This window comes from Rhagoletis pomonella, unplaced genomic scaffold, assembly GCF_013731165.1.
Source record: "Rhagoletis pomonella isolate Grant_MI unplaced genomic scaffold, Rhpom_1.0 Rhpom_scaffold_00004, whole genome shotgun sequence".
Lineage (NCBI taxonomy): Eukaryota > Metazoa > Arthropoda > Insecta > Diptera > Tephritidae > Rhagoletis > Rhagoletis pomonella.
Window position 1 is genome coordinate 7,515,609 of NW_023458558.1, and position 12,442 is coordinate 7,528,050.

At 38.5% G+C, this 12,442-nt stretch overlaps 1 protein-coding gene across 1 annotated transcript in view; it reads right to left on the reverse strand.

Moving 5' to 3' along the window:
- Positions 1-2,092: 2,092 nt before the first annotated feature.
- LOC118736904 (sarcalumenin) overlaps positions 2,093-12,442 on the reverse strand; it is a 20,040-nt gene continuing 9,690 nt past the window's right edge. The window contains exons 2-7 of the mRNA XM_036467028.1: positions 12,221-12,334; positions 8,254-9,860; positions 7,831-8,152; positions 7,593-7,765; positions 3,905-4,360; positions 2,093-3,807 (exon numbers count right to left, since the gene is read on the reverse strand). Coding sequence (XP_036322921.1) covers positions 3,382-3,807; positions 3,905-4,360; positions 7,593-7,765; positions 7,831-8,152; positions 8,254-9,860; positions 12,221-12,334 — 3,098 coding nt within the window. The 3' untranslated portion in view covers positions 2,093-3,381. The remainder of the gene's footprint in view (positions 3,808-3,904; positions 4,361-7,592; positions 7,766-7,830; positions 8,153-8,253; positions 9,861-12,220; positions 12,335-12,442) is intronic.

Consider the following 12,442-nt stretch of genomic DNA (forward strand, 5'->3'; position numbering starts at 1 on the left):
AATAAGGATATCCCTAGTATAATCAGGTGCAGGAAACCGTGATACATGTTTTCTGCCGATGTCCTGCACTATCAAAAACACGATTAAAATGCTTCAAAACCTATTAATTCGAGAAGTTAGAGAACATTTCAAAAGTAGAACTGAAACTTTGTGATGTCTACTTTAACGCGTAAACGAGCTCCTACCGGTCTATATGCAGCTTAACGCCGGCCAGATTAGCCTTACCTAACCTAAGTGAGCGGTTTTTGTTTTACACCATACATGATTTATTTTGCGTTGCCATATGGCGACACGGGCGATTTGGGTTAATTTAAAGTACCTAGATATTTAAAAAAAAAAATAACATAATTATTTGAGGGGGAAGAAAAAAGTAAAATTTCGCAGCCCTGTGATATTGGTTTCTGTTCTGTTCTGTTGTCGTCAAGCTCGACTACTACGGTGGGCCTGATGTTTCGAAAATGGTTCGACAACCAAAAGGAAAATGGTTATAGTTGAGTGGACTTAAGGGTGCAATCAAAGAGGTGGTTGGTTTCGTGAGAGGTTGCCTACACCAGCTGGACTTATGTGGTTTAGAATCGAAATGCACGGCCGTACGACCAATGACTTTGGAGTAGGGACATAACAGTTATAAGTTTCAATAACGAGTATTAGATGAGAAATATTTTTTAATTCGACTTTACATTGCCTGATAACTGTTATGTAGGTGAGATATGTTTTTCGTCGCCAATAAGAGTTATTTCCCAACGTTTATTTTCACGTTGTCGGGAAAAAATTTCTACCCAACGTTTATTTTTATGTTGTCTGTTATTTCACTCTTCCTCTTCTATTTTCATCATTTTTACCTTTTTCTCCATCTCTGTTTTCATCAATATTTTTATCTTACAACGTTTATCAGACAACATAAAAGTAAACGTTGGATAATAACTGCAACGTAAAAAAAACGTTAGGCATTAACTGTTATCAAGCAACGTAAATAATAACGTTGGAAAATAACTCTTATCGCGAAATAAAAAATGTTTTTCATCTAATAACTGTTATGAAATAACGTTTTCGTTAAACTTCAGAATTCGTGCAACGTTTTCAATTTGTAAATTCGACAGTTATTTTTGGTCTCTGCTTTGGAGGCTTTTGTCTCCCCGATGGCCGCTTGCACTTCGCTGGCTAAAGTAGAGCCTAGGTGTTTCTGACCATACGAGATGACCAAAAACTTTCTCACGCCAGAGTTGAAGTTTCAGGACAACATACTTCCTTCCCTCTTCTTCCGCTGGATATCCCTGATGGGTGAGATTCCCGGTATCACTTTAGCAGCAGCTTTTGCCAGGAACTTTCGACAGATTTCCACGAGTCTGTCGTCGGGTATGAAGTGTACCGCTGCAGAAGTAAAAACCGTACGGAACTGATGTTCGCCAAAACGTATGTCTGCCAATAAGCATTCGAAGTAAGCCAGCTGTGACCCAGACCACAGTGTAAGAGAAGTAAATGACGTAGCGGACAGATCAAGGAAAAGAGGAGTAGTAAGAGCGGGAGAAAAAAACTGGCAAGCACCACGGAACTTGGCTAAGCCAAAAGACTAATAGGGGATATAAACCAAAAATAAACAGACTTCTTATTAACCTGCCTAAGGTGAACCGGAGGATTTTTACGGGCATCCTCACGGGCCTTTGCTGACCAAGAGGACATCTTTACCAGCTAGAAATCTGTTAAAATACCTCTTTCGCCTTTGCGACTCGGCTAAGGAGACACCACTGCACCTACTGAAAGTCTGGGCCAATGTGGCCAAAGGATTAGAACATATGTATACTGCCTAGGTTCAGAAGCTCTGCTAAACTTTCTAGGGATTGCGAGACTGAAAGAGGTGTTGTGGTTAGTAGAGGTCACCAAATTGCTGAATGTCGCTGTGCATATCTCTATTTTTAATTAATTATATTTCTATTTTGGTCAGCGCTCGTGATAATGATTTGCACTCCGAATTTTGAATGATTAAACTCGAAAAATTCAAATTCTTTGTAGACCCTCGACGACGACATTGGAAAATCTTACTGATTTTAGCGAACCCGGTAAAAAAATAAAACATGGGTTTTGGTGTTTTCTAAGTTGTTTTTATTTGTTGTTACAGTTCTGAGTGTATCATTATGTCCAACATTACATTATTTAAAATGTAAGCTCACAGATTTGTCATCTTCCATGAATTCGCTAAACCCTTTTTAAATCAATTTATCGACGTAGTGCTTACGAATTGATTTAATGATACATTTTTTGCTATAAAAATCATGTAATGTCTTCACTGTTGGTTTTACAATTTTTATAAACATTTTTTTTTACAAGTTTCTAAATTTTTTTCTCACTCAAATAAAAAAGAAAACTTATTAACTATGACAGGGTCAAAATTCACAATGCATTTTGTGCAGTGCAGTGATAGTAGTTAAAATTACATTTAATGTTTTTTATTTTAATAAAATATGTTTTTATTATTATTTTATTTTATTTTTGCTAACACACAAACTTATAGTAAAGCTCTCATATTTGGTGCAGAAGAAAACGAAAAACATATTTAGTACACAGGATGCAACATACTGTTTGGACACTTACGAAATCGGGATTGCGCACAATTATTACAGAACAGTTTAACACGTAATTTAAAAAAAAAATAAATGCCTTCAATGGTTGTGCAAAGGTTTTAATATTTTTTTTTTTTGATTTGCTTGCGGAAGTCAAATGTTTCGTTAAAATTTTTCGAATTTCTCTTTGATCGAAATGGGTTGGTGGTTAGAATAATGTGCTGTTAGTAATAGCGGTTTAATTTTGTTACTGGTATTGGTGTAGTCATCTCCCTCTATACTTAAATGAAAATTTTAATCCAAAGCTTATATGCCAAAGATATTGAAACTTTATTTTATTATCGCTTTTGTCTCTGTCCCTCCCAGTCGTTACAAAATTAGAAGGTAGTTTGGTATCTCTCTCTCTCTTTTCCTAAAAAAATTCTAGTGCAAGCTGATTTCTGTGCTTGGTAGATTTCAATTAAGGAATTTCGATTAACAGTTTTTTTATTTTTGTTAAGTTTTGGCTCGTTAAGTTGTCTAGTTTCAGCAAATTTGATTGTTTCGCTGTTAGATCGCTCACTCTCTCTCACTTTTATGTTATATCTAATGTCTCTCTCTCTTAGTCGTCGTCAATTTTGTAAAATTTCGGAAATTTTTAGTTGGTTAATTTTTTTTCAATGTGGACGCTATTTAATGTATCGTTCCAAAAATCTGTGTCATTTTTTTTTAAGCACAAAGCTGTGTCGTTTGTTCTGCCTTTGTCCAGTGCTTCTAGATTCTTCTATCATTTTAAAGAGCTTTGTTTTTGGACAAATTTCATGCAGCTTTAAGCGTTCACACCTCAACTTTTGGTGCTCTTGCCGTGACCCTTTCCGCCTTGCGCGGTCGCAGCAGCGCCTTTTTCCTCGATGTTGGTCAGCGCCGTTTCGGCCATCTTCTTATATTTGCCAGCCAATTCAGGCAGCTCGTAGGCGATCGCCACATCCAGCTTTTGGATGGGACAACCGCGGAAGTAGGTGCAGGTGTCAGATAGCTTCTTGAACTCGTATAGCGGGTTCAGGCGGAAGAAGTCACGATAGACTTCGGGATCTGGCAGATCGTAGCGCGAAATGTTCGTCAGCGTCGATAAACCCTCATAGATGTGGTAATTCTGGGGGTGGTTGATAATTTCATCAGCGATGCGTTTCTTATTGCCGAAGAGGGTCTTGTGGTTGTAGTAGGTATTGAGGTAGCAATCCACCATTTTGGCATGATTGCGAACGCGCACCTAAAACAAAAAGTGATTAGTAGTAATTTGGAGTATGATTGGCGAGCTTCACGTAGTCACGGAGATCTTATAGAAAGCAAATAAAACTGCTACTTACAGCGAAACGACGCGCACTAGCTATTTTATGTTCGATCCTCTTGTCGACAGCGGTGCGCAAGTCACGCAGGAATGCCCGCTCTTGCGCCAATAGCAAACGTGCCGGTGCACCCTCCTGATAGGGATGCGACCACAACGATGTCGTGTACACAAGTGGTGGCTGGGCAGAGGACATCAGCGGAGAGATGTTCCAAATGAGGGCGCTCTGTACGCGCAAAAGCTCTTCCGGCTTCACGGTGTCGGCTTTGTTCAAAACGATGCGCGTTTGATATTCACGTCCCTTCAGTTGATCAAGTATAGCCTCAGTCTCGGGGCCAACGTCAAGTTTGGCCGGGTCGTAGACGAGGAAAATAATGTCGGCGCGATCGATAAACCACTGGCAGGCGTCATTGAAGGGGAAGAGGCGAGAAACCTGTTTGCGTACTTCCAAAATACCAGGAATTTCAACGATGTTGACCTAAAATGGTAAAAGAACAGTTCAAAGTTTATCGCAAAAAAGAACACAACGATAGACCCCTCAAAGATTGTAAAGTATTCGATTGATGTATATTTATAAATTTTTTTTGAAGGGGTACGCCGTGAAAATTCAGCCTTGATGACGACACCTCCGACAACGGAGAGCAACTAATAGACTTCGCGTGCCACAGCGAACATGACAGTCAGTAGAATCAGAAGAGATTGTATATATAAATTTTGAATAAATATTTATGAATTCCTTAGCCAAACTGCTCAAAAAATCTGAAATTCCGGTACATACCCATATAAATTCAAGGCCCTATTTAAGAAAAGTCGCCTAAATTCGACAATTTTTATGCGATTGCAATAAATGAGGTATCAGTTTATTTGAAAATAGATTTAAATTTAGACAGTACTCCACATTTTGAAATTGTAGAAATTATTTAATTTACCCGATAAAAACCCCACAAGCCTAGTCCGACAACAGATTATTATATACCATTTTAAAGGCCCATCCTCATATCCCATATTCTCTTCCCAGCTCATATTCGATCTTTGAAATCGAATCAAAAATAGGTATTCAAAAACTCATAAGTCTACAAATTCCTATTTCTTACTTAAATCGACAGATAGCGACCTCTAAATGACCTCTCTATAAAAATAGTCAATAATATTTCTCATAAAAACGAATCAAATTAGGGGTAAAGACTTGAAATTTCCAAAAAAAAAGGATTTTATATGGGCACCGTAATGTACATTCTACATACGTATGTATTAAATATATGCATTGAAATTGGTTAATTTAAATTTCTTGGTATATAAAGGAAAACAAATATTTAGTCCAATGATATCATATTAGTTTTTATTTAGATTTGGATGTATTCTAAAATGGAGACAAAAGAAATAAAGCCCGCGGGCGTTGTTGCCATAGCGAAAGGGAAATAATGCCCACCGACAAAAGGCAATAAAGCACGCGGGCTTAATTTCATTTTCGAAAAGGCAATAACGCCCGCGGGCTTTATTTCTTTTGTTTTTAGGAAGAAAGCCCATGGGCGTTATTTACGCGGGCCTTATTCCACTCCACTTCGCGTATTGGAACACGCCCCTGTTGGCAGTTATACATATCGTTTTACTGTTTGAAAGACTTTGTCGACATGGCCCGGAGATGAATTGGAGCATAACTCCTGCCAACAGGTGCTACTTTGGGTCCTCTCTCGACGAACGATTTTTTTAATTTGTATGCCGCAAAGACTAGTAGGATGTCGACTATAGATGAGAAGGTTTTTTTTTGGGGGTTTACGAGAGAATTATTCTACATATACAAAATGGTTCGCGCGATTCTTGGATCTGGCAGTCGTGGATGGACGACAAAAGTAAGAAGGCGCCTACGACTTCAGTGGAAGAATCATGTGCGAAAGGATCCGTCAACAATTGGTTAGAATAACTGGCGTAATTTCGCAAACGATAGAGGCAATTGGCAAAAGTTTTTGTTTTCAGTTGGTTTCTAGTGGCATATAAGGGGAAGATGCGCATTAATACATCTGAATTGGATTTAAATTTCACAAGCAAACGCCATACTCAATTAAAGAAAAGGGCGTAGATACATTTTATTGCGAAATCCCTGCAATATACAATTTGTATTTACATATCTTGAAGTCATCTGAAAATAATCATTTAGCCACATGCAAATCGCGTCGAGTTAATGCACTTTTGCATTTACATACATACATCCGTACATATGTATTTATGCCAAATATTTGAATCTGCATTTTAGCGACGCGAGCGAAAATAGGTGCAGCGTAAATTAATTTCTTTTGTTTACTTTCTCGAAATAGACCCTCTAACTGGTTGCAATCTCTATGAACATCAAACATACATACACAGATACATACATACATAGTATGTATGCACATCTGCAAATGCAGCGGCAGTATTCTTGTTGAGCAAATCGACTTTGCTCAATTGTTGAGCTGAATGAAGCTCAGATATGTCGAGTGATACAAAATCTCCCGAGTGATTCTCCTACATTTCACTCCACTCATAATCTTGAAAATTTAAATAATCGAGTGTGTTGCTGAGCGATGGCGGACCTGCTGTAATGGGTGCATACTGTGCGCAACAAATTCAGATATCTGCCTGCATACATATATACTTACATACATATGTACATATGTATGTCCATGATTTGCAATTTACAAACGCTTCTCTGTATCTATGGGCGCTTACATATATGAAGTAGTCGCTGCATTAAATTTAGCTGTGTTTTTCAGTTTAAAAACAATTCTAAAAATATTTATATTTAATAAACAAATATAAACGGCCACTACTACATACATATTACAATGTAAACGTCTTGCGCTCGCCTTCTTGTCTCTCAACAAATATTTTTAATTTAAATATCGCTGCGCTCCTCGCGTCTTTGCTGCCAATAAATTGGTAGTATTTAAGACCATTTCGAGGTCGTCACAGCAAAAATTATTAATATCTATGTACATGTTTTCGTTGACATTGACGTCACTGCCATCCTTACCTGCATACAGTATTGGACATATCTATAGCACCCCCCCTTTTCAAAGTGCTACCGTTTGGCACTGATGTTTAATTATTCATTTTTAGGAATTTTCAAATACAGTTTATTTTCTAAAAAAAAACTAATATAAAGCCAAGTTTAAAACTTTTTAAAAGATTAAAAAAAGCAACAAATTTAAACCCAAATTTAAATTTTTTTTTTTAGAAGTTTTGAAATTTTTTCGAGTGCGGAGTTTTATAAACCATTCAATTTTAGTCCGATAATTTGCAAGTTTCAAGTCGCTAAAAATTACCGTTGATTTTTTAGATTTTTTTTCCCCATTTGCTACACAATTGATTTTTATATGGAAGAAAGAAGGGGGTGTTGCGACGAAAATTCTAAAAAATCAACACTAATTTTTAGCTACTTAAAACTTGCACATTATTGGATTAAAATTGAATGTGTTATAAAATTGCGTACTCGAAAAAATTCTAAAACTTCTGCAAAAAAAGTTTGAAATTTAGATGAACATTTTTCGCGTTTTTTTGTGTAGTCGTTTAAAAACTTTTAAAAAATTCCTTTAAATAAATAAATAAACATGAGTGGCAAACAATATCAATTTGAAATGTTGGTGCTATTGTATTGGCCAATACTGTATATAGCGATTACACACCTCCTGCATAGTGCGATTACCCTCACCAATGCCCACTCTTTTCATGCTCACCTTTTCCAATAGTTTGTTTCGCAGTTTCAGTCCACGTAGACGATCCTCCAATCCTTGGCCGAATTTCTGCAGCCCAGAGAAGGTATAGTCAGCGGCTAGCTGTGTACCGTCCAACACCTCGGTCTCATTGCCCCATGTCAGTATATTGAAGTACGCTGGTGATGGTTCTGCGCCTGCAAATGTATAATGGTTGGCATGAAAAATGTTTATTCTTTAATCGTCCATTGTGGAGACGCACCTGATCTCAGTGAGTTGGGCGTATATTCATTGCCGGTCAGGTAGTTGATAATAGTCGATTTGCCACCCGACCATGGCCCCATGAACAGCACCAATGGCTTAGAGAAAATTTCTGGATCACCAAAGTGGCGATTGCTCAAGTCACGGTACTTGTACAGGGTTTCCAGTGGTTTAATGGCGCTTTCGTAGATGCGCTTGATATCGCGTAAAATAATCTCGGCCACATTGTCCACAGCTTTTTCGCGTGCGTTGAGCTCGTCGTTCAGCTGCAGCAGCTCGGTAATGTGGTCGCGACTGCGCAGATGTGCAGGTTTTTCGCCTTCCTACAAGGCAAAAAAAAGAAAGTGAAAATTAAATCAAACGCAAACTCTTTCCCACCTCCCTGAGCGTTAATTCTCGCATGTACTTTTCTAAACAAACTTACCCACAACAGCTCATCTTCCGGCTTGGTATCTTCGCCATCATCGTCGTCGTGCTCATTTGGAATTCCATCGCCATCTCTGTCCTTGTCCCGTTCATTTGGTATGCCATCGCCATCGATATCGTCATCCTGATGATCTGGCACGCCGTCGCCATCCTTATCGTTATCTTTATGGTCTGGTATACCGTCTCCATCAATATCGCCGGCTTTTTCACGGCTGGTTTCATCTTCGCCGGGTTCAATTGAGGCCGGTTCAGCACCGACCTCTCGTTTTTGCCGTTTCGCCGCCTCCTCCGCTTCGAGGCTGTCCTCATCATGTAAATTGGGCACGCCATCACCGTCAACATCGCGGTCATGTACATTCGGTATGCCATCGCCATCCATGTCGTCGTCGACTTCGTTCAACTTATGGTCGCCATCAATGTCGTTGTCATCATCATTGGGAATGCCATCGCCATCAATATCCAAACTCTTGGGTTCCTCGTCGTTGGGCATACCATCTCCATCAACATCGTGGTCTCTCTCATTGGGAATACCGTCACCGTCGATATCTACATCGTCCTTGTTGAGCACACCATCACCATCAATATCCTTATCAGCCTCGTTGGGCTCACCATCGCCATCGATGTCGTTGTCCTGCTCATTGGCCACGCCGTCGCCATCAATGTCGTCGTCCTGTTCATTTTTGATGCCGTCACCATCTATGTCCTCATCACTTTCATTTGGCACGCCATCACCGTCAATATCGGTGTCATCTTCATTGGATACACCATCACCGTCAATGTCATCGTCGTCCTTGTTGGGAACGCCATCACCATCTAGGTCGTCATCCTCAGCGTTTGGTACGCCATCTCCATCTAGATCTCTGTCTTCACCATTTGGTACACCATCGCCGTCAATATCGTCATCCTTCTCGTTGGGAATACCATCGCCATCAATGTCATCATCCTGATCATTTGGTATGCCATCGCCGTCGATGTCATTGTCTCGATCATTCGGTATGCCATCACCATCTATATCGTTATCTTCGCTATTAGCTATACCATCACCATCGATATCATCGTCTTGATCGTTGGGTATGCCGTCACCGTCGATATCTTCATCCTGATCATTCGGTATGCCATCACCGTCAATGTCATCATCTTCGTCATTGGGTATGCCATCACCATCTAGATCATTATCGTTGGCATTGCTCACGCCATCGCCATCAATATCCCTATCGACTACATTCGGCACACCATCACCGTCAAGATCATGATCGACCACATTTGGTACTCCGTCACCATCGATGTCCCGATCGTCAACGTTCAACACACCATCGCCGTCGATATCGGGATCTCGATCGTTCGGTATCACATCACCATCGATATCATCGTCCTCTTCATTCAAAAGACCATCGCCATCCATGTCTTCATCTTGCTCATTTGGCTTATTATCACCATCGATGTCGGTATCATCTTCATTCGGTATGCCATCCTTATCTGTATCGATGGACTTTTCTTTTTCATTGCCAGCCGGTTGATCCGATTGCATTTCGTCAGAATCTGTGCCATTGTCGCCATGTTGAACGTGTTCAGAATTCGTGTCGCCAATAGGTAAATCACCTGCCTCTGGTGGTATAAAAAAATGAGGTGGGAAGTATTTATCTATAAATATGAACTGTGAGTTTCAGAATATGCTATGGTAATACTGCCTTGTGACCGTAAGTAGTATACATATCTGTGTCGATTGTCAGATATCATTCTAAGATAGGTATTTATTGTTATAAGGTGTGCACTGTGGGACCTAAGAATCTATTTTGCAAAGGCTGATAGAAAAAACCCACATCGGGCACTTGGTTGTAGTTGGGTTTTTTTTTTATTTTTAACGCCAATTTCAAGCTTGTGTGCTTGAGTAGATCTTTTGTTCTGGGCGTTCGCTTTCACATTGGTCTTAATGGGTCAAACTGAGCTTCTTTGAATTGTGGTACAAAAAAAATGGACTCTTTATGGACTACTTATTTAAAAACTTTTCAACTTATACGGGTATAGCACCTAGAATAGAAGGCGCATGGAAATAATAAATAAAATACTGTTTCAGATATCGGTCTGCTGAGTCATTAATAAGCAATATTTCGGTTCTTTGTGAGGTAGTAAACTGAAATTGGCCAAAAAATAATGAAGAGGCTAATATTAAAACCATCCACAATCGGCTTACCGAATCAAATCTAAAAAATGGAGCACGAACGATAAAACTGGGTCTTCAGAATGTTTAAAGGGAAAATTAGATCTCCTTTTATCGAATATATGAGAAAAATAATGAAGCTTAAACTTATAAGAAAGAATGTAAGGAACGATTGGTAACTCAAACTTACTTTGAAACGGTTATGGCATATCTTAAATGTGAATTGAAAACTAATGAAATGTACGGTAAATAGCTGACAATTTCGTCATAATTATCTCGGAAAAACTCTGAGGGCGGCTTAAGCCACCCGATAACAGGACTGGCTTTTTTCGCAAAAAATTAAATTTCCCCTTTTTTCTCTAGTAAGTTTAGAGGGAGATACTTCAAAACATCTGCATCGAAATACCTATGCATCGTGAGTTAAAAAAATTCTAGATTAAGAAAAACGAAAAACAGAAAAAAATAAATAAAAATTATGAGTTGCCGCTGACGGCATTCGAACCTGAACCTACTGGAAGCCGAATTTATTTTCAAATGTTCAACTTGAATCACATTTCTTACAATCAGTGTATTTACCAATAACTATGGGTTGAAAAACCCATTTTAATTTTGGCTCAGTGTATTTATGGGGCTATTCGGAAGTGCAGCAAAACAAAGCATCGATCTCTATTATTTCTAACTATAATTGATGGAAATGTGCAATATGCGCAAACGCGGGTAGATGTCGCATTGGAACTTTGTTGCGAAAATTGGACTTTTCCAGCAATTATAGTAGTTTAGAAGTAAAAGACACTGATGCTTTGGTTAAACTGAATTTCCGAATAGGGGATATATTTTAGTTTTCGACCACTAGCACTTACGCTGACAGTTGCCATTCCACGCGTGTTAAACGTGAATGGCTGAAACTTGAGTATGGCGGCTTAACTGAAAAAAAAATGGACGACTATTCAAGGGTAAGTACTCTTATACCTAGACATGTATTTACATATCTACATACGAATTGAAACAAAGTGAAAAATACGCTCACATTATTTTTGGCATCATCTCACTAAGTCATTCCAAATTATTAGCCAATACATACATAAATAATGGCATTTTGGACAAGTTTATGGCCGTCAAAAGGATTTAGACAAATTAAAAGTAACTTAGTTGCGTATGGCAGTACACTTGCAAGTACACATACATATGTATGTATGCATGCATGTACATATAGAGACTTAGCTAGCTAAAAGCAAATGAATATAACGGCAATTTGAAATATATTGAATAGCATTATTTTATGTATTTTTAAACGTATTACTTGGGGAGCTTAAATGTACTTTTGGTTGAATGCCAAAAAGGAAAAGAAAGCAATAACAAATACATATACATATGTATGTGTACAAAAGTACATACATACATACATACACACATAAATACATATGTATGTGTTTATGCATACGCTTAGGCAAATTATGTAAAATAATATGGAAAAAGCGAATATTTTGTGAATGGTAAATTTCCATGGAGACCAAATGAAAAACGGACGTACATTTCTATTCTATTCTGAGGGCCAGTTAAGCAAAAAAAACACGACAGAACCACATATTACACATACTTTACATGTTACACACTGAGATGAAGTGCATACTGACAGGCAGGTGCTGAGGTTGAGGCTTCACAAATTTCATTTTGGCATTCATTCATGATTACTTAAGTCCAAACATAAATTTGTATATATGTTTCTATGTACATATCTATATGTAGTATATGTATGCATGCATGCACAGGTGGACACATATACACGCACATGCGTTATTTCACTTACCTATACCATCGCCCGGTTCACCTGTTTTCAGTTCGTTTATCGCCTTTTCAATATAGGGACGGCACTGATCTTCGCTCGGTCCAACATTGGAGTCATCACCACTGACTAACGCACCTAAAAATAAAAAAAAATTATTTGAGACAAAATTTGAGTTATTCTCAAATGAGATTATGGGCTGGTTTCTCCAACTCAACTTAACTTAGTCTAGCCAATTTTTTGGAC